General features: G+C 43.4%; 1 protein-coding gene across 2 annotated transcripts in view; it reads left to right on the forward strand.

The window, feature by feature from the left end:
* KCNK5 (potassium two pore domain channel subfamily K member 5) overlaps positions 1–23,484 on the forward strand; it is a 43,673-nt gene that overhangs the window by 13,579 nt on the left and 6,610 nt on the right. For both annotated transcript variants that reach the window (XM_082216737.1, XM_082216736.1), the window contains 3 exons: positions 19,270–19,381; positions 21,323–21,489; positions 22,919–23,087. In XM_082216737.1, coding sequence (XP_082072863.1) covers positions 19,270–19,381; positions 21,323–21,489; positions 22,919–23,087 — 448 coding nt within the window. The remainder of the gene's footprint in view (positions 1–19,269; positions 19,382–21,322; positions 21,490–22,918; positions 23,088–23,484) is intronic.

Genomic DNA, 23,484 nt, shown 5'->3' on the forward strand with positions numbered 1-23,484 from the left:
GCCAAGGGGAACACTGAAGCAATGAAAGTGTGTTCTTGTGTCTTGGGAGGAGTCCTGTCCTCAGGCAGACATGCTGTGTTTGGTCAATTACTCTTCTGTAATTTTCCATGCACCGCCTATAAACATCATAGAATTCTGCAAAACTTCATTTGCCATCTATCTTGAAAAACCAAGCTATCATTTTTCAGAAGAACAAATATCTATCTGCTGGATGATTGAGCTAGTAGATGTTTGCAAAGCTCTGCAGGGAAAACAAGATGCACCATTCTTTTGTATCTCACTTTGATTTAAGATCACACTATTTCGACAGAAGTTATCAATACTGGTGTCCATTTTTTTTTTTGTTATACTTCTATGGTTTTTAAGGCTGTGAATTCTCTTTTAGGCAACTGAATTCCAAGCTTCTTGTCTTGAAGCAGTGTCTATGTTTTTCTTGTGTTTTAGCTTTTTGGGATTAACTATAAATAAAATTTTGTATCTAGGAGCACAGGCATCATTTGTACTTCTCATCCTCACACACAGGCCACATATATCACACTAAGTCAAACTATGGTTTTATTAACTCAGAATTTGTGAAACAAGCCACGCTTAAGCCACAAACCATCCAAACAAACAAACAAACAAACAGTCCTAGGTCTGTTTTGGTTTTGATTGACTTGTTTCCTCCCCCCCACTTTCCTCTCCTTGCTCTCCTGAAAGCCATTGAGGTACCCTGCTCCTGCTCACTGGATCACAGTACCCCTTCCCATTAGCCAGCTGCTAGAGAGGAGGTGTGGAAATTTTCTCTTGAGTGCTTCATTTGCTCTTGTCAACAGCTAATTCCCCACCTTCCCATATCAAGGAAATACCTGGAGTTCTTAGCAGTACAGTTTCTTAACCCTTTTACTTGCTCCACTTTGCTGCTGCGATGTTTATTGGCTTTATTTCCCCAGCTGCACTTTATAGAAAATTTAGGGAGAGTTAAAAACCACAAAGCACATCCTTGCTTAATGCACACACTGGCATCCTAGTTCACCTAGGTCAGTTCAGGGAGTGAAAGTGTGACATGATTATTGTGTCTGCTGCTACCTGTGTGAATTGTTTTGGAAACCTTGAACAGCAGGTATCTGGCACATAAACATGACTTGAAACCCTTCTCTACAGGTTAAAGAGGCATTTAATAAAGCTGCATTTAGTTGCAATCTTTCAACAGTGCAATCTTTCAACAGTGCAAACATGGACTAAGAAAATAATTCAAAAAGGTCCCTTTTAAGTTTTCCTCTGCTATGCATGTTGCAGCTGTGAAACAAAAGCCACATTGGTAGGGAAACTGATATTGTTACCAGACAGAGTTGGCAGTGACAATGGCTTAGCACTGAGAGCAATTTTGCTTTACAGCTGCTCTTGTGTAGTGTCTCTGCTTGGTGAGCAATTTCGATTGTAAAATCACACTTAAAGCATAGCTAAGGAAGTCCCCTTGTTTGCACATAATGTTAAATCATAGTTAAGTTCAGTAAGCCAACAAATATCCATGGCTTATCTCCACTAATGAACCATAGTTAATAAGCTATAGTTAAGGCACTGGGCTTGGTTTGCACATAATTCTAAACCATGGTCCATGCAAATCAGGTCACATGAATTAGGGTTTTAAGTTGTACTCTGACAAATATGACACTGGGATAGCCACATTTTAATGGTAGTTCATTTAAATATTTTCATTTTGTGCAGATTTTATAATATGCTCTAACACTTTAAATAGAATTCTGTACTGAAGAAATCTGCCCACACCAAATTGTTCGGCTTTCTGACAGCAGGCTTTTTCTAAGCTGCTGCTTGTTTGTCTTTTACCACTGTTGACACTGATTTCTGTTTTCTGTTCTGAAGTACTCTCCAGACTTCATGACAGGGAGATAATTCTTGGCTGTTTTAAATGGGGGGAAATCATCCAAATTTGGAAGGCCATTCCCCACCCCCACTCCAGTTGCCTCAGAAGTAAAACATGTCCATTGTGTAGTTATGTTAACTTGCAGAATTAGTATCTGTTAAGAGGACTGGTAATCAGTCATAGCTCTTCTAGTCAAGGATGCCTGTAACTTATTAACTAGAAATGGCTTCTGCAGTTGGGGGAAAAGAAATAGAAAGTAAGTTCAGTGTTAAACCAACATGTAAGGATGGAATAATTGTGCTTTCATCCTAGCTTCTGCTTATTTGCTCTGACATCATGCAAGTAGGTCAAACGTTCAAGGATGACAGTGATTTGCTCTGGGTGTGATCCAGCAGTCTGTGATGCCTGGTAACCTTTTGTTGGCAGTATGGTATTCATTTGCACTGTAAGCTGCAGGACAATGGACAAACAGAGGACCCAATTTATAGTTGCCAATTTACATGCCATGAGTTAAGTTTTCTTTTATCTTTTTTGTTAATGCATGTGAGGACAGCATGTGTAACATTTCCCTATTGCAATGTCTTCATGAACATAGGTTCATATAGTAATGAGTTTGTGGATGCCAGAACCTCCCCTAAATTCCTGGGTCTAGTGGTTCTTGGTGTTTAATCAGTGCTTAGAGTGTTAATATGGGTTGCCAGGTGTTGAATTTAGCAGTGTCAAAATACAGGTCAAACCAGTTCTTCTGTGCTCAGGAAATCACCTGGGAGAAGAGCCATAATGGAGAACAAAAGAAAGGTAATGGGCAACCAAACAAAGCAGATACGCGATGGGTGTGAGCCCCCACTTCCACTGAGAGATAGTTAGCAGGAAAAAAGAGTTGTATTTGGATTGCAGTTGGTTGGGATATGGGCGAGAGAGAGAGAAATGTCAGGCTGTTAAATGCAGCAAGCTGAGCAGAGGGTCAGAGAGACATCATTTCTTTCTGGATTCAAGGCTGCAGCAATGGGAAAAACAGGACCCTCTTGGAGTGTAACGCTTTCAACCCTTCCATCATCATAGGCTCAGGTTGTATATGTGTGTGATTATCATAAAGACACCACGGTCTCTGCTGTGCCTCCGTTCCAAAGGAAACAAGAACCCTGGGTAAGCAACTGGACCCCTGGAATCTCACACCACTCAGAGACTGGAATGGTGTGCAACAACATGTTGTCAGATACTGCTGGCTTGCCACCACAATGCAATCTTTTTATGTTTTCTGGTAGTATTTTATCAGTAACCTATGAAGAAACAGATTAGGGAACTATAATGCCCCAACGAGGAATCAAAAAGAAGTATTTAATATATAGTAAATGTATGTAAAGATATCCTTTGCTTCTAAAGCTGCCTGTAACATTGGCACTGAAGCAACGTGGTTTTAGCTTGTTTTAAACAGCTATTTATGTTGAGTGCCAACATTAATTGCTCTGATTCTGCCCCCAGTGCAAAGTTCAGACTTGTTCAAAGGAAAACCAATTGCTGCAGATCCTTTAAGATCCAGGTATCCTTTAAGCTTAATTGTTACCATCTTCACTTTACATGCATATTCTAAAACCTGGTTTATTTGTTTGTTTATTAGATTTTTTTACCCACTCCTTCACCATGGTATACAATAATAGAAACAATTACAATTCTAAAACACATAAAACCATTCCAAGTGGAACAGAAACATTTGCCTTGTTCATTTTAGTTTAGTTATCTCAGGTCATGCTTTATTCCTTTCCCTGGAGCCTGAGTGATTCCAGCATTCAGTGCAATGGAAACTGCTCTGGTTTTGTGGGCTTCTGGTGAGTCTCACTGAGGTAGTGGTGGGAGATGATACATATGTTTTGGTTTTTACATTTTTTATTTTTATTGCACTGAAGTTGTTGCTCACCCTTTGATGAATAAGTAGTGCTTGTAATAGAGCTGTTGTTAGGACATACAGTGGTACCTCAGGTTAAGAACTTAATTCGTTCCGGAGATCCGTTCTTAACCTGAAACTGTTCTTAACCTGAAGCACCACTTTAGCTAATGGGGCCTCCTGCTGCTGCCACGCTGCCGGAGCACAATTTCTGTTCTCATCCTGAAGCAAAGTTCTTAACCTGAGGTACTATTTCCGGGTTAGAGGAGTCTGTAACCTGAAGTGTATGTAACCTGAAGCATATGTAACCCAAGGTACCACTGTATAGATACAGAGATATAGATAGACAGATATAATCAGAAAGGCTGGTGATGAAGCAGAGTATAGCTACATGACTGCCCTCCCTCTCCCATTTCCTTTTATAAAAATAGAGAATTCCTAAATCTTTGGCAAATCAGCTCGTAGATGATAAAACAACAAAATCTTGGACGACATCTCCTCCCTCCCTCTCCCGCAGCAATCAGAAGTAAAACTATGCCCAGTGTGTGTAGTTCTGTTACATAAGAAATAAACAAGAAACCAGGCAGCATTTACTTGCATGCTTTAGATTTCAGACTTTGCCACAAGCTCTGGGCGCTTTGTTAGGTAAGAAACAGAGGTTTGTTCAGATGCAAGTCTAGGCTGCTGGCACAGTAAATAACAGACGAACAGCAATAAATGAGACATCGTGCCTTGAAGCCCCAAAATATGTGAACACTCAGTAGTACTGTTATATAAATGCTACAAAAATGATCTGAAAGAAGCAAAGCTGTTCTCTCAAAGTATGATTTGGTTTCTTGGTGCTTTTTGCATTCCCAGAAGAACCAGACCGCCCCAAGTTGAATCAAGGATGTTGGACTACATACACTCTGATCTAGCAGGAGTTGTTACATATATTTGTGTTGCTGAGCTGCAGATTTTATTATCCACTTGCTCATTAATTAATCAGTTGATAGGTTTAACAGGTAGCCCAAATCTAGCTATATTTATTCCAATGTAGGCCCTACGGATTCCAACCAAATGTGTTCGCAAATAAGCATCGTTAGGATTGCAACCTTAAATTTTGTGTTGAATGTTTTAACTTCACTTTTCTCTACAGTGATGTTACTCACTTTGGTTCTTAAAAAAAAAACCTGTGCAGCACATAGGCCAGCTGATAAGAGGGGGAGCATAGCCAAAATTTTAATTTGATTATAGCCTGACTCACCAGGTAATCCACTTTATGCGGTGCATAAAGTTCTCCAGCTGCACCTGCACAGCTGAGAAAAGTTCACGTTTCAGTGGAGAAATTGCAACAGCACTTTGAACTTTGATTCCATTCCTTTGAAAGATAACTGCAAGTCAAAACAACTGCTGAAATGATTAAACGGTATCTGCTAGCAACAATCAGTTCTTCACAATAGGCAATAACAGATGAAAACCTGAATAAGGCCTTAGCAAATTTAAACAGCTATCAAAGAGTGCAAATAGTATTCACGTCTGTACTTTGAACACTCCCCACTTTTCTCCCCCCTTGCTTCACTCTTGCTTGGGTGGAGCAGCAAAACTGGCAGCATTTCTTATATATCTCATAGATAGCTTAGTCTTCCAGAAACTGCAATAGTGTATAGGGTGGGAGTCAACATGCACCTCCTAATGCAGGTCCACTTCATGCGATGGACCTGTTTTTTCATGCATTTCAGAAACTAGATGTCAGGTAGTGGTGCCACTTGCAGCAGTAAAATCTGAATCCATTCCTCTGAAGGGAGGTGAACAATTTTCACAGCTATGTTTCAGTGTTTGCAATGAATACCTAGGTGCTAGAGAGGGCCACATACAGTGTAAGGAATACATAGTGTTTTCAGGTGAAATTTGACTGTCCATCAGTGGTTGCTAGCCATGATGACCAAGTCACAGCTGGGGAGGGTCCTGCTTGCATAGGCATCTGGTTGGTCATTGTGAGAACAGAATGGGGGACTAGATGGGCCTTTGACCTGATCCAACAGGGGCCTTCTTACCTTATGTTTGTATCCTCCATTTCTAAGGGTCATGCTGTACGTAACTACTGTTTGGAAGTCAGCATTTTATGACTATAGATATGATCTGCCAGGACAATATGTGAACTTTCCCTAGTTTCCTGCTCTATTTACCTGGCTCCCATTATGCCTTTGGGCTAATTCACAGTAAAGTTTCCCTATAAGAAATAAGCCAAAGCTCTTTTAAATTGTCTTCAGATGGAGTTAGCTAAATTTATGCTCAATTAATTTTATACTGCATCGCTCTGCCAATGAAGCAGAAGAGGGAGTGGGGTTCCAATCTCAAGAGTCTCATGCTCTTCCTATGAATCTTCTGAAAGGAAGTAAGTTATACACTATCTTCCTAATATATCAGCTAGGCTGGGCAAATGATTAAATTAGAAATAACATTTTGCTCCTTACATGTTTCTCATGAGTAAAGAGACCCACGTATTCAGATGTTTATGCCCCTGTCATTTTAGCAACATTACTAGTAAAGTGTATGATAATGCTTTGCGGGGAGATGGGTGATAAGATTGGATGTTGACAGAGTTATAAGTTGGTGATCCAGTTAGATTTCCAAATGAAAGTAACTAGTCTTCATACCATATAAGACTTCCCATTGTTCTCATTTCAAGAGATGATGCCAGACGACTGATTTATAGGGTGTGAGGGGTTCAGTTTAGCTACAGTGGTAAATGTGAAGTAGACTTCCACACCTAACGCATATGTTTCTCTGCCAAGAAGAGGGTAGAAACTTTGCAGGGGACCATGACATGGGCCATGATGAAGAGGTCATCAAGATTTGGGGGAAATTGAGTTTAGCAAACAGCCACTTGTGGCTGAAACAGATAGACAGGAAATGCTTCTCAAAACATTGCATCTTTGCTGCCTGAGGCAAAATGGGAAAGTAGCTGTAGCCTAACTTACCGGGGATCACATGGTGGTGGGTTCCAGCAAGATCTCTTGAGATTTCCTGAAAACCCTCACAAGTTCTCACCAGAAGCCACTTCTCCTCACTTCTCCAGCAGTGACGCCCCTTGGATTCTGCCTCCTAAGCCAGCTGCCTCAGTCCACCTCATGGGTGGGCCAGCCCTGGGATCTGTAGCCCAGCTTCATCTGGGTGGACCACAAGTTCCCCACCCCTACTAATGAGCCTGTTAAAATAATTCCTGCTGATATGGGAATTGGCATGTGCAGCTACTTATCATCTCAGAGTATCCCTGGCTTTTGCATATGTATATATATATGATTAATGACCCACTCTTCCTTCAATGCAAGTGCACATGAATGTTGATGCTGACTCATATCCTGGACTCTTTCACCCCTAAGCCCTTCAAATTTTGCTTTTCTATTAAGGTCAGTTAAATGAAAGTGTAAAATTCCCCACAGGTTGCAAACCTCTAGGGTGTTGCCTGCCAGCTTGAGACAATGCAATTCACCTGTTTGTTTTTCTCTCTCCCCCGAAGGTCACTGAGCATTCCCAGAAAAGTCAAGTATCAAATGGAATCTCAAATTATGTTACTAGGTGGGAAGTAAGAGGGAAGCAGAGAGTGATTTAACAGCCATCCTAAGTCAATTTCCTAGAGTCCCTGAGAGACTGCTGTGTCAAGTGCCTGAGGCTGCTTATAAGAGTTGCTTGTTTGGCTGTTTGCTCCTGACCCTGGTCATGTGCCAGTAGGTTTCAAGCAGCTGGGGAGGCAGAGGCCAAGTGAACATTCATAACATTACCATTTATGTCTGAGATGGGAAATTGGGATGGGCAGTAACCAAAGGCCTGAGTGCTCATGATTTGGATACACTCTGAGGAAGTCCTAATTCCTAGGAATGTATTTGTTACGCACACATTTGCACATACGCATCTGGCCTCCTATTCAATGCTTGGAAAGGAGTGACACCTTAAGTGACGGTTAAGAGAAGTGGTGCAGCTTATCTTCCAAGTTGCATGTGATCTGGACTTTTGCCCCTTTTTTGCAGCCCCTTTTCGCCCCGCACCAAAGTTCTTTACTTCAGTCTCTTTCCACCCTTTATCATCAAAATGCTGTGTTTATAAAATATCTGGTTACAAACTTATCTGGGGAAAACAGAAAGAAGAGGAGAATCCCCTTTCTTGTGTGTGAAGAAGTTTCTGTCTCCAGACTGCTGGTTTGTGTTGCTGTTTTTATGTAGACCCATGTGATTATGTTTTATTCAACCTCTGGGTCTCCTTTCTTGTTTGTTGCCTTGATCTCTCCTCCTTCTCTCCAAAGGGCTAGTGATGAAGTCAAAGGCAGGATTGCAGGGAGAGCAGCTGGGGGGCTTATTGTCTCCTACTATTTTGCTCTGTTGCTGCTGGCTTCTGTTAAAATAAAAAACCGCTGAAAGAGGAACAGTGATATGAAGTTTCATCTGATTATAAATTCAAACCCCATGCTCCTGGGCTGTTTTGTTGTGATTGGCTAAATTGTTGGTATCTTGTGTGTTCCTGTGATTAGATAACAGATCCACAGACATTCCACTATCTTGAAAGAAATTACATAAGGGGCTTAGAAGCAGGCATTAAATGCAGATTCTCGTTTCTAAAATTTGAGTGTTTCATCAAATAAGGAAAATAATAGCACAATTGGGTCACATAGGACAAATACATATAACATAGATAACGACATATAAAAAGATACATATAAAAAAGCAAACATTAAAAACAAGTGACATTTTACTAAAAATTACTGGTGTTATTTTCTTTTTTATTAACAACTATACTTACTGAAATCACATGCAAAAATTGCATTCCTGGGTGGGCTTGCTGAAACATATTTTTTTTTAGCAGATGCCAAAAAATGCAGTAAAAGTTCCTGCCTAATATTAATGGGCAGGGAGTTCCAAGTGTTGGGTGCTTCCATATGAAAAGATAGATTTCTTGCAACTGCAGAACAAACCTTTTGTGGCACTAGAGAGGCAATGTGTTCCTGGTTAGTTAGCATTGACCACAGGACCAGAAATCATTGCCATTTCTCTAACTCAGCTACTTTTGGCATCATCACACTGACTGCCTGGTCCCTAATTGGCTAGGGCCACTGAAGTGGATATCAGAGCAAAGAAATGGTACTGAATTATTTGCAGTCCAGGAGGAAAAATAGCTGTGAACAATGCTAGGGAACCTCCACCCATAAAAATAAGCAGGTTTGGGGTAATATTTTGAACCCCTCAAAGGCTCATTTGCCCTGAAAATATTTCTAGGCTAACATTTCAACACATCCCTATCTGAAAACTGTATAGCCTTTATATTGCAAGGTGTTCAGTCTAGCTCTTTACTAGATCTTAATTTTGTCACTGCCTGTGTTGCTATTCCTGCTTGTGTTGACTTGTAAACAGCCTTGTGCCAAGGTGTATAAGCATCATCTGATGAAACCTATTGCAGCAAAACAAGTTTTATATGGCCATAATCTTCTGCTTTATCTGAACAGATAAGAATTGTGACTGCGCTAGCATACCTTCCGATAATATTGTGCAGTTGTAAAAAAACACCAAGCTGTTTTATAAGGCTTTAGCTGGACTCAGGAGCTGCCATTTTGTCAGGGAATCAGGTGATTCCTTCGCTGTGTCAAAATTTTTCAGGCGTGCTTCTAGCCTTTATGATTGAAGAGAAGCTGAGGAATCTGGAAGCATTTCTTTGAAGCCTCAGGAGCAGCTGAAAAACTGGGCAGTGCTTCTAATATGCATATGTTGGTGCTTCAGCTCTGCCTTTCTCCAACCCCTTTAGGCTCTTTATTCTGAAACTTTTAAAGCAACCTTTCACAGGCAAATTTAAGAAAATCTGAAACACGGCGCTTGCTAGTTAAATTGTTTGAATGACCCAAATATTATTTACTTCAGTGTGTTGTGGAATGTCTTCAGCTCAGAGTTGTTACTTTCTTTTTATACCATGCAACAATATTCACTTCTTTCCGGCCTCGTGATTCTTTTATTTTTAATCTCAGTTGTGTCTGCTTCAAGGTTGTACATGTATCCTAAGGCATTGTAAGCAACAATTAACATAGCTGAGGTGAGATTATAATTTTGGAAGAGATCCCTGTTGTTTCTGTGCTCTTAGAACTATAATTTATTTGTTTAAAACTTAACCCCTGTTTCCTTAAAGGCTTAGGGTGGATAACAGCAATTTTAAAGTTTGAGGAACTCGAATTGCAGGAGCCATGTGACTAAGCTTTGTGGGTAGGTTACCATGTGCCTTTAAACGTGAGTTGTGTGTATGGCTTCTAGCTATATGCTGGCAAGCATAGCAGTTTTGCTTCATGTTCCTCTAGTCTAGTACCTAATTACTTAAAGGCTGGAGCAGATGGGGCTCATCATCTATGAGAAGGAAAACTCTGGTTCCTAAACCTCTGTTGCCTTGAGAGATATTGTCAGGGAACTGACATCAGAGGAAAGGGAGGTGGTAGGGCTCCCAAAGACTGGGAGAGAGTCAGCAGCTAAAGCAGGGACAAGGAGGGGGAGCGAGGGGTCTCTGGAGGAGGATCTCAGTAATGCTGAGAGAGACGCAGCAGCCCAGGCAGGAAACAGCAGGGGAGAGAAAGGGGTGAGAGACACTTCCAGCGAAAATAGCGGGGAGGTGTCAGAAGCAACTGCAGGGAGACCCATGCTTCGCCGGAAGCTGCCACGTCGTGAGTCCAGGAGACGCGTTTCCGTTAAGGAACTTCTTTGCTGGAAGCGCTTCCGCAGGCAGCCACTGTCAGACTCTACTAGTGACTAGAGCAGACATGTCTGAGGAGCTCTGTCACACACAGAGGTTTGTGGGGCCGCACAAACTCTGAAGGGGCACAATTTTAAGCACAAGCAGCTAATCATCCCCTGACAGCAGTCTGACAGTCTCTGTACGCTGCCTGTGCAGGAGAAAGCATCATGAGCAACCCAGCCGGAACCGGAGAGGCAGGGGTTGGAGCTGGTCCAAGCTTGGAAGAAAGGTATCAAGCTCTGGAGGTCCAACTTGCGCTGCAGACGGCGAGGCTCGAGGAGAGAAGGGCTCAGGATGCTGACAAAAAGGGGAGAACCACTCAGTTCCCCAGAAAGGTACCAGGATTGGTGCAGAAGTTTGGGGGGGACCCCAAGGATTACCATGCCTTTAGGACTGAGATGCAATATGCCCTGAATGTGCAGTTTGATGAGTTCCCTGATGAGGAATCGCGAGTTGCTTTCGTAATTGGGCATCTTGAGAAGGGGGCGCGGGACTGGGTTCGACCCCTGATGGCAACGCACAACGATATCCTAAAGGACACTATGAAATTCTTTCGTGCAATGGATATCATGTTTTCCAGCGATATTGAGGAAGGGGTGGTGCGCAGACAGCTAATGGCTTGCAAGCAGGGAAGCAGATCTGTCCGTGAGTACTGGACTGAATTTACCATGCTGATTCACAGATTGGGGTGGGATTTATCGGCAGCACCCATTCAGATGCTATTTGAAGAAGGTCTTTCTTCAGCTGTGAAAGACGAGCTGGCCAGGAGCCCCAGGGCGGTGTCTATGGATCAGCTGACCAAATCTGCGCTGACCATTGGAGCGCGCCAGGAGGCAAGAGCCTTGGAGAGGCGGGAAGGGAGAGGGGAACGTTGGAAGGAGTTACGCATTCCAGACATTCCTGAGCCAGCTTTCCCGCCGGCAGAGCCGATGGAAATCGGAACAGCCCGCGCGCGCGCAGTTTCAAAGCCCAGTGAGGGGGCGAAGAAGGAGGGAAAGGGAGCCCGGAAATGCTATCTCTGCCAACAGCCAGGCCACTTTGCCAGAGTCTGCCCCCAGAGGAAGGAATGGCAAGGGATGGTGGGAGCAGTTGAGGGGGAAGAGCAGGGAGAAACGGAGCAGGTAAAAGCCAACGCCTGGTTGCCAACGTCAGGGCACTGCAGCCAGGCCAAAGAGCAGTGAAAGTGCCCGTGCCAGAAGCTCCTCGACCTGCTCTAATGATTGAAGTGTCGCTAGAGCTGCAAAATGGACACCCCCTAAAAATAAAGGCGCTGTTGGACTCAGGCAGCTCCTGCAATTTTATGAGCAAGGAGTTTGCTGCTGAACATCAGATACAGACTATCCCTTTAAGCAACCCCCTGCAGGTGACCACGATCGATGGCAGGGAACTGTTGGGAGGAGGAGTTAGCTTGCAGACCGTCCCAATGATAATGAGGGTGGCAAGGCACACAGAACTGATAGCGTTTAATGTGGCCACCTTGGGAGGCGCTCCCATTATTTTGGGAATGAGCTGGCTAGCCTTACATGATCCGCTGGTGGGCTGGCATCAAAGAGTGGTTTCCTTCGGTTCAGCACATTGCTTAGAACACTGCAGGGGGGAAAAGGGGTCAGCAGGGGCCCAAGCCACCCTAGCAGGGACTGAAGTAATGGAGAAGGGGAAGGTGCCACCACAGTATGCTGATCTCAGCGACGTGTTCAGCGAGAAGGAAGCTGACCAACTACCCCCGCATAGGCCCTTTGATTGCCAGATCAATTTACTCCCTGGAGCACAGCTTCCTGTAGGCAAGTTGTATGCCATGTCAGACAGGGAAATGCAGGAGTTGCGAGCGTTCATTGACAAGAACCTGAAGAGAGGCTTCATCAGAGAGTCCAAGGCAGCGGGGGGTAGCCCAGTGTTTTTTGTGGATAAAAAAAACACGGACAAGCCGAGGCTGGTATGTGACTTTCGGCGCCTAAATGCAGTGACAGAGCCGGCGGCTTTTCCTATGCCCAGGATTGATGATATTTTGACCAGGGTGCGAAAAGGAAAGATTTTTACAAAGCTGGACCTAAGGGGGGGCGTACAACCTGATACGTATAAGGAAAGGGGATGAATGGAAGACCACCATGTTCACCCCTTTGGGGGCATTTGAATACCTCGTTATGCCTTTTGGATTACAAACAGGCTCCGCGTGTTTTCAAGCCTTCATGAACCACGTACTGGGGCCTTTGCTCTACAAGAATTGCGTGGCCTTCTTAGATGACGTGTTGGTGTATTCGGAGAATGAGGAGCAACATGTGAGAGACGTCAGAGAAGTGTTGAGCAGGCTGCAAGCCAACAGACTGTGGGTGAAACTGGAGAAGTGTCAGTTTCATACCAAGGAGGTGGAATTCCTGGGGTACCGCTTGTCAGACAAGGGGTTGGCCATGGACCCCGGCAAGGTTCAAGCGGTGCTGGAATGGAAAACACCCAAGACCAAGAAGGATGTGCAGAGGTTCCTAGGGTTTGGAAACTTTTATCGTAAGTTCATCCGAAACTTCGCCCACCTGACGGCGCCCATCACGGACTGTCTCAGCAGTAAAAAGAAGTTTGTTTGGACGGGGGAGGCAGAGCGAGCGTTTGAGGAACTGAAAAGGGCCTTCGCCTCTGATGAACAACTTCTACATGTGGATTTACAAAAAAAGCTGAGGGTCGAAACAGACGCTTCTGACAGAGCCATAGGGGCGGTGCTTCTTCTGCAGCCGGGGAAGGAGGGGTCAGAGTGGCGACCGTGTGCCTTCTTTTCGCGAAAGCTGAACAAATCTGAGAGGAACTACACGGTGTACGACCGGGAACTTCTTGCGATTCATGAGGCCTTCCGGAGATGGAGGCACCTGCTAATTGGTGCACAACAGAAGGTGCAAGTGTGCACGGACCATAAGAATCTAGAGTATTGGAGAACTGCGCGAGTGCTCAACCAACGGCAGTTGAGATGGGCCCAGGAGTTCTCCAAATTTAACTTTGAGATTTGTTACGTACCAGGCCCGGAGAACGTTAGGGCGGACGCTCTCTCACGCAAACCTGAATATTTGGAGGGAGAGGGTGCACCCGAAGAGACCCATGTCATTCCCGAGGACCGCTGGGTGTGTGGGGCGGCATTGGTGGGGCAAAGGGAACTGGTAGAGGGAACGGTGCAGGATGAATACGCCCAGGACAAACTCAGGGGTCTCAGGAGGGAGGGAGACAAACCCGGGGGTTTTGAGGAGAGAGATGGGGCGTTGTACTACAAGGGAGCGTTATACATACCTGAAGGGGAATTGAGGGAAAAGGTACTCAAGCAACTGCACGATAGCCCCACAGCAGGGCATTTTGGGCAACACAAAACCATGTGGCTGGTTACCAGGGAATTCTGGTGGCCCAAGGTCAGGGAAGATGTGCGGGAATATGTGAGAGGGTGTGACCGATGCCAACGAGCCAAGGGGGAGAGGCGGGCACCGGCAGGTTTATTAGAACCACTACCCACGCCGGAAAGGCCATGGGAGGCAGTGGCAATAGATTTCATGACTGATCTGCCCAGGTCCAAGGGGAAAACAGCCATCATGGTTGTGGTAGACCTGTTAACCAAGATGGCCCACTTTATAGCCTGCTCACATGCGGTCACAGCGGAAGAAACCGCTAAATTGTTTGTGGAAAATGTGTTTAGGCTGCATGGCGCCCCCTTGAGGGTGGTTTCTGACCGAGGGAAACAATTTACTTCCAGGTTCTGGAGGAAGCTCATGAGCTTATTGCATGTAGAGGTGAATTTCTCTACTGCCCGTCATCCAGAAACCAACGGGCAGGCGGAAAGAGCTAATGGTGTCCTCCAGCAATATTTGAGGTGTTATGTGAATGACAGAGAGAATGATTGGGTGGAGAAGCTGGCGTTGGCAGAATTTGCCTACAACAATGCAGAGAACGTGTCCACGGGGATGAGCCCTTTTTTGGCTAATCACGGGTGTCATCCCCGAGCCTTCCCAGGGGGGGAAGGGGAGAACTGGAGCGTTCCAGCCGCAGAACAGTTCGTTGAAGAAATGGAAGCGATCCATCGCCAGCTCCAACTTAATTTAAACAGGGCGAAGGAGGAATATAAGAGGCAGGCAGACAAAACCAGAAGGGAAGGGGAAAGCATTAGGGTGGGGGACCAGGTGTGGCTGTCCACCCAAGGGTTACCATTTAAAGGAGGTTGTAAGAAGTTAAGACCCAAAAGACTGGGCCCATTTGAAGTCACGCAACAGGTCAACCCAGTGGCTTTCAGACTCCGGTTACCGAACCACATGAAGTTGCACCCAGTGTTCCACAGGTCGTTGCTGTCACCGTATATAGGGGACAGAGAGGGGAGGGTCAATAGGGGACCAGCTATGGAGGAAAAAGAACACAGCTACCATGTAGCGGAGTTTCTCGATTCCAGGTGGAAGGGAGAGCAAGTAGAGTATTTGGTAATGTGGGAAGGGGAGCCGGAGTCGGAAAACACCTGGGTCAGGGCAGAGGATGTAGATGACGAGGTTTTGATTGAAACTTTTCATCAGAGATTCCCTCGTAAACCCCAGCCAGTGGCGAGGTTCCGGAGGGAATACTTCGCCACCACCGACGAAGAAGAAGAGTTGGAGGGGTTCTCTGATTCCGAGGTGGAGGAGGATTCAGCGAGTCGGAACGAAGACCGATGGAGGGAAATGTTCGAGACGTCTGAAGATGAAGAGGATTCTTTTCGGGGTTTCAGCTCCTCACCGCCCAGAGGAGAGAGTAGGGGCGGGGGAGAAGGGGGCCCTGGAGGGGAGGTGGATGTCAGGGAACTGACATCAGAGGAAAGGGAGGTGGTAGGGCTCCCAAAGACTGGGAGAGAGTCAGCAGCTAAAGCAGGGACAAGGAGGGGGAGCGAGGGGTCTCTGGAGGAGGATCTCAGTAATGCTGAGAGAGACGCAGCAGCCCAGGCAGGAAACAGCAGGGGAGAGAAAGGGGTGAGAGACACTTCCAGCGAAAATAGCGGGGAGGTGTCAGAAGCAACTGCAGGGAGACCCATGCTTCGCCGGAAGCTGCCACGTCGTGAGTCCAGGAGACGCGTTTCCGTTAAGGAACTTCTTTGCTGGAAGCGCTTCCGCAGGCAGCCACTGTCAGACTCTACTAGTGACTAGAGCAGACATGTCTGAGGAGCTCTGTCACACACAGAGGTTTGTGGGGCCGCACAAACTCTGAAGGGGCACAATTTTAAGCACAAGCAGCTAATCATCCCCTGACAGATATCTTTGGGAGAAGAAAATGCTAAGGAGCCTACACCAATCCAGAATGGAGTCCCTAAGACAGCTGGATGGCACCTTGTACACCAGCAACTCCTGCAGCCAAGCTGATACCAAACATATTGCTCGCAGGGGGTTCGTGTCAGTGCTGCTAACACAGTGGTTTGTCTTCTTCCCTGGAGGCACACTCTTGAGATCAATGAATGGCAACCACCACTACTACAACAATAGGAGTTGGCACAAAATATGGCCCATGTACTGAATTATGCTGAAGAGAATCGGAAGAAATTATGAAATAAAAGCAGGTTTACAATTATTTAGGAAAAATCCTACACACATGCATGTATGCAATGTATGCAAAAAACCAACCTTAACAGAAACAAGACTTGCAAGTTTCCAATTTAAATAAAAATTGAATGCCTTTAGGATAAAACTCTAGATACCCTGATAATAACTAAGCCCTCTCAAAAAGACAAACAAACAGGACAATGCCTGCTCAGTGTCATGCCACTTCAGTTCCAGAAGTGTCCTGAATTTTTATGGCTCGATTGTGTATTTTGAAATGAACTCCATATTGCTTCAGTTCCATGTTGAGATTTATTATAGCCAAAAGACATGAGGAAAGGAATTAAAGTGGTGTCAAGCAAGGCCATAGCTCATCCTAGGCAAAAGCATGCCAATGGGGACAAGAGGGAGGTGCAGCTTTGGCAGAAGAACAGCTGTGAGCGCGAACTTGTGAAATGTTGACACAGCAATGAGAAGAGTTGGCCCTGTAGCTTCTCAGGATATGAACTGCATTGATATGCTCTTCCTCTCCATCTGCTGATTATGCCTCCCGCCTCTTTACCCTGAAACACAAGCACTTGAAGATTGTGTCTGCTATTTCATATATGAGGAATAGGAGAAAGCCAATTTGGAAGAAGTTGTATTAACCATCACCTGTTAATGCTGTCATAAATCTAATTAATTTTGAGGGGAGGAGGAGGTGCCTCAGTTTAACAGCAACATATCCAAAATTCTGTGAGCCCAGTAGTTTTGGTTGGCCTGTTGTAAGATTGAAACTTCACAGTTTAGTCATCTGTATGTGAGAGGAAGAAGAAACTATTATGCATGTGTTGCTTCACTGACTCTTTGAATTGCAGACAAGGGTATAGATTGAAATGCATAATTGAACAGAGATTGTGGTTAATGAAGTTATCTGCATAAGACTTAGCATATTGGGCTGTTTCAGACATTGCCATAAACCATTGTTTTACATGACAGAATTGAGCCACATTGACCGTTATGCTTGTCCCCTCCCCTCTCTCCCTCTGGCACAGTCATATGAATATTTCACTTCTGTTTTTTATTATGATTATTAAGCACAGCTGCTTGTTTTGACCAGCCCAACAAACCATGCTTAATCTTAACTGGTTTTCTGTGCAACAAGCCAAATTTAAGCCATGGTTAAGAAGCTGCCTTGTATTTTTTTAAACAAACCATAGTTAAGGTTAGCCACAATTTAGGGTTTGGATGTTACATTAAACTGAGGTCAATCAAAAAATGGAAGTGAAAGCTTCCAATCTCCCCTTTGCAACCCTGTCAGAGGAGAGGAGTAGTGGATGAGACCACAGTTTATTATGTAACAATAAATCATGGTTTATCATGACATCCAGGATGGCCCAACCAGCATAAGGTACAGTGGCATTCAGATTCTTTGATTTTACTGTGGGAGTCTGAGGTCATGAAATATCACTTGGCCTTAAGAGAGGAGTGACGGGGAGAGATAATGGAATTGCTACACCTCTTCCTAAAAGGGCTCTGGGCAGTTCAATCAGTCCACTCAGTTGTGTGGAGCCCATGCTGTGCAGCAGTGCTGCATGTTTTTCTGATAACTTAAATCATACCCATGCAAACCAATTTTGTTCTGGCATTTTAGAGACCACATAGTGAAAATTGCCAAAGTCATGCCACAAATGGCTTGCCTCATTAGACCATGCTCCCTGTGGTTGCGTTCCACTAGTTTTCTGAGTGTGGCCTTAACTGATTGTGGAAATAGCCTCTTAGCTGGGTCAGCAGTTTCGTCCTGATCTTAACTTTGTTTATATCTTCTTTTTCTTCGTCTTCTTGTGTTATAAATACAACGTATGTGCTCATTTTGCTATTGGGTCCTTACCTGCTGGGCAAAAGCCTACTTACAGTTGTCAGGTATATGCATGACATGGGGCAGGTTTTGACATAATTTCATGCATGTGAAGTTCAGTATATTCTCCATTTCTGAAGGCTACCATTGTTTCTGAGGTATACACTAAATACATGCACTCAGTTTTGCTCTTTTTATCAGTAGGTTGACAGTGATTTCTCTGGAATTCAGCAAAAGCAAGGGTGTTTCTTCACTAATGGGGAAGTGTGAGAGTCCTAGTGATGTCAGAGACAGTTTGTACTGTGAGACACTAGGTGTTATGTGAATATGCAGATGCTGAGGTTGGCCATACAATCCCCACCTTAATATTACCGTAAATCATCCCATTAAAGCCCCAGGCTCCTGACATCTTTCTCCCTCATCCCTGAAAGGAAAATCTGAAGGGATTGCAAAATTCCTCTTCAATTCCCTTAAGTAGTTTTGGTTTTAAAGTTTTGCTTTAAGAAAAACAAAATTATTGGTTCGTTGGCTCCAATCAATGCATATCTCTTGCTGGGATCAATATATGCAATCTACAATGGACCAATAAAAAAGGTTGGAAGTGCAGTGTGTCCCAAAGTAATGCCTACAGAAAGTCGAGGTCACCCTTGTTAAAAACTGCTGTACTTGGAGAAATGTTTAAAACACTGAAATGCTTAAGTCGCAGGAATGGGCTCGCTTGCCACAAAATGCCCAAAATAAATATTTAGTGTTCAAATTGGGACAGCAAGTCTTAAAGTTTCTTTGCACTCAGTTCCCTTTCTCAGTTAGCCCTGATAGCATGAAATTCATTTAGGAAATGAGGCAAAGAAAAATAAACTGAAAAGCCTGGTTTCGTGGAGGCTTGCCTGAGCACAGCAAGCGTACAAGCTCTCCACTGTGCTTGTACTGTTTTCATTTGAACAGCTTTGCCAAAAGACTCCATTCACCATGCTTACGCTCTGGCCTTGATAAGACCCAAAACAACATTGCGTGTTCTTTAAAGCAACACCAAGAAGTCATTCTCAAATTCAGTTTATCGCTTACTGCATTTGAAAACTGGACTATAGACTATCCCAAGTGTTTTTATGAATTCAGAATCTAATGCAAAAGATAGCTCTACAGCTTTGAATAGTTACTCTTTTAATTCCAATTACTTCCAAAATCCACAGCTATTAAATACTATAGGGTTTTGAAAAATATTATAAGCTGGGAGGTACTAGATTTTCTTGCCAATCTTAAAATTATCACTGATAAATTGATAAAATTGAACATGTGTGAATGGGGTAAAATATATTTCGAAGACTGCATTTTATTTTCGTAATGGAAAAAATATTTTTGTAATGGAAGAATGACTTGTCTTGTTTAACTCTCTGGGTGCATTTTGAGTGACTGCTGTCATTTTTTTCTATAGGTGGTATCAGAAGCTGCTGGACAAGGGGTTTCTATCGATGCCAATGACACCTTCAACTACTGGAACTGGCCTAATGCTGTCATCTTTGCTGCTACTGTGATTACAACCATTGGTGAGTATTTGGCTTGCTCTTGCTTTCTGAATATTCTCCTTCTTAAACCTCTGGTGAGCAAAGAATGCATAAGTCCCCCATGACATTATTGCGAAGAAGATGGTAAAATGTGGGTTGAGTGAGGTAACTGTTAGGTGGATTTGTAGCTGGTTGACTGACCAAACCCATAGAGTTCTCACTAATGGTTCCACATCATCCTGGAAAAAATAGACAATTTGGGTGACTGAAGGTTCTGTTCTGACCCCATTGGTGTTCAATATCTTTATAAATCACTTGGATGAAGGAATTGAAGGGATGGTCATCATATTTGCAGATGACAGCAAACTGGGAGGGGTAACCAATGGTGCAGAAGACAGAATAGGCATTCAAGAGGACCTTAACCAATTGGAGAACTGGACCTGAACTAACAAAATGAATTTCAGTAGGAACAAATGTCAGGTTTTTCCCTTAGGGGAATAACCAGCTGCACAAATATAAGATGGGGAACACGTGGATTGCCAGCAGTACATGTGAAAAGGAACAAGGGGTCTTAGTAGATCACAAGCTTAACATGAGCCAACAGTGTGATGCAGCAGCAAAAAGAAGAAGCTATTGCTATTCTAGGCTGCATCAGTGGAAGCCACAATCACAGTCATAGTCCTGCTCTATTTTGCCATGGTTAGATCACACCTAGAGTATTGTGTCGAGTTCTGGGTACCACAATTTTGAGTCACAAAAGTGATTCAAAGCGACTAAAATGAGTTGCCACAATCAAACCAATAAAAAGCTTTATTTATTATTTGTGCCTCATTCCCAAGCTAGAGAGAGAATGAAAGAAAACAGTGTTAAAGGGTTTATTTACGCTGCTTTTTGTTTTGCAAAATTTTTCATGTTGTTAAAAAAAATCTTGCAAGATGTAGGAAAACATCAGAGCCACAGTCTGTTTGTTTGTCTTGAGAAAGAACATGCTTAGTGTTAGAAAACATACTGACCAGAGTAGGTGGGCAAGGGGAGGTAGAAACCTTACTGCATAACCAAATAAAGCACTATGTTCGACTTGTTACCATTATTTAAAATAATTTGAAACTTGACATTCTTTCTTCCTCCCCCTGCCCAGAAAAACTTTGTATAAACAGTTCAAGAAAGCAAAAACTGGTTTAAACTTGAATATTCTTATTGACTTACAACAAGGGCTCTGCTCTCCCTAGGTCCTTGTTTGGCATATTTTCAGCCATGAGGACTGAAAGCATAAGAGAGTTGTTTTTGTCTCTCTCTCTCTTTCAGTGGCACATGGCTGAGCAGTTATATGCCATATAGTATTTAATAAAGTTTGGTTTCAGTTTTCGTGGCGTATGTAACCTGTCTGAATCCTGAAACAGAATATCTTCTGATCCCATCTTCATAACAATGTAGAACAGCACAGAACAGAGGTGGTTGCACAGAGCAACAGCTAAGTGAGGTGGTTCCTCCACCAGCATTGCAGATGAATCATGAGATGACAGCCTGGCAAATACAATGTCTTGTTCAGTATTCAGCTGCATGGTTACTGGCTGGCTTCTGAAATTTCACTGTCTATCCACTCATTTTCAAATGTCTTTATTAAGGGCTGAAAACTTTACTTGTTTTAAACCGGAAAGCAAAGAATCTTAGGACTCAGAATTCTGAGGCCAGCCTCTGCGGATGCAATGTGTAATCACAGAATCTGTAGCCCAGTTCATATCCTATTACTGTTTGCAGTGAGTGCCCATGTGTGTCTGATATGTATATGCAGGCTATGATAATACTGACTCGTGACTTACTAAATGATCATATGTTACACAGTAGAGGCAAGTAAAAATCTTGCAGAACATCAGACCCAAAACTGTCATGTGTGAGCAAGCTCAAAAACTTTCACAGAGAAGAAATTATTGTTTGGTGCTCGAAAATGGCATAGGTGACTTTTAATACAATGTTCTTTTTCAGGATATGGAAATGTTGCTCCGAAGACTGCAGCTGGACGACTTTTCTGTATATTTTATGGACTCTTTGGTGTTCCTCTCTGCTTAACATGGATCAGTGCTTTGGGGAAGTTTTTTGGAGGACGTGCCAAGAGGCTGGGCCAGTTCCTGACAAAGAGAGGAGTAAGCCTGGTACGAAATGAATTTCTGATTATCTTACTGCTGGCACAGGATGCATGGAACTCTGAAGACCTTTAAAATCAATCTATGAGACAGATGATGCAGAAAACATTTCCTTTATTTTGAAGTAACTCAGATGCAATTGATCACCTTTCTTTACTGATAACAATATTGATGCATGCCAGAACTGATTGCAGTATAAATTAGTACTGGACAGAATTAAAACCAAGGCAGCTAAGCAGCTTGAAATTTTAGTACAAATTCCTATGCATGAGCTACACAAAAAATTAAAAGGCTATGTATAGGAAAATTACCCATAATTCACATATCAGCATATCAGAAACAATTTTAGATGTTTGGGGATGTGAATTTCCCACCTTGGTAGCTATTCCCAGCCTTCCATTCTGCCCCAACTTCCCTTCTTTCCTCTGTCTCCTACTTTCTTGGTCCATCCTATAGTCCTAAGACTGTCCATACATTGCAGCTAGAATACATTGCTCAGATATGCAGCTAGAATATATTGCCCAGATTTTTCACGTAAATTCTAAATAAGGGCCAATAAGAAAGAGTGCAGAGCCAGAACTGTCACTGGCTTCCTGCTGTTGCTTAGCAAAGAATCCGAAGGGGTGGCATATGCTTCAGAATGTAAAAGGTTGGAACCCTGTCCAGATCTGTTAAAATAATATTTCCTCGCCCTTTGTACCATCATCATGTCTCACAGTATTTCTTTACTCTTCTGTTTCCCTCTAAATTCCCTGTTTTGAAGGGCTCGGGCTTATCTTAGTTGAAGAAATACATTATGCTCTTGTAGGATTGAGCAATCCCATCTTTCTGCTAGATGGGGTTTCTTTTGGTTTGTTTGTTTCCCTCTTTCTTGGGTGCTGGGTGAATCTTCATTGGCTAGAAAGAACTTGCTAATGGTTTAAACTTCATCACATTGCGTCATATAGTTTTATTACAACACAGGTTTTGCACCGTGTATTTGCCATGTCTTTTTTTTGCTCTGCTGAGGTATTTATGTAAAAGAACCTCCATTTCAAAAAATGTACAAGTTAGAAACTTGAGAGAGAATGGTAGTTACTAAGAGGTTTCTCTGATTTAACTGTTAAACTGTGGAGCAGGTTCCACACAAAGGAAAAATGCTATGGAAAAAATCCATGGTGTGATGGTTTTATGCCAAGATGCTTCTTGCTTTACCAGCAAGAAAACAGAAGAAGAAGAAGAAGAAGAAAACATATCTGGAAATAACCAAAAATTCAAATGAACCTGCATTTTACTCATTTACTTCCTATATTTACTTCCTTTAGTTTGGCTGCAGTTACTACATTCTTGGCACAGGATAGACGGTTGTTGTGGTTTTGTTTCATTAATGCAAAATGCACAATAAGAGAACAAAATATTTATCTTTATCTCCCCCCCCCCTTTTTTCCATTTATTGCAGAGAAAAGCACAAATTACGTGCACTGCTATTTTCATCCTTTGGGGAGTCCTGATCCACCTGGTTCTTCCTCCCTTTGTCTTTATGGTGACTGAAGGCTGGGATTATATTGAAGGTCTCTACTTCTCATTCATCACTATTACCACCATAGGATTTGGAGACTACGTTGCTGGTCAGTAACAATTCATGACACCCTGGCAGCTAATTAACATTAATACTTTGCACGTTTGCAGCACTTCTTAACACAACCGCCAACCGCAAAGTCAATGTGCCGAGTTGCAAGAGTGATTTCCTATATAAGTGACCACTTTTTATTGGCATTGGCATTGCCAGTTCTGCAAAGAAGAAAAATCACGTGGGCTGTCATGTGGGTGGTTCTTGGTTCATGCACAACTGACATAAACAATCAGATTACATGTAAGCATTGGAAGGGCAAATTATTAAGCTGAGAACAGCGGTTGCAGTCTTTCTTTCTTTTTATCCCACAAGCAAGCGTATCTCATTGTGTGGTGACACATTGAGGGCCACCTTTGTCATGAATGCGGGATCTTTTCCCCCTTGAGGCACTG

This window comes from Podarcis vaucheri, assembly GCF_965113315.1.
Source record: "Podarcis vaucheri genome assembly, chromosome: 3".
Classification (NCBI taxonomy): Eukaryota; Metazoa; Chordata; class Lepidosauria; order Squamata; family Lacertidae; genus Podarcis; species Podarcis vaucheri.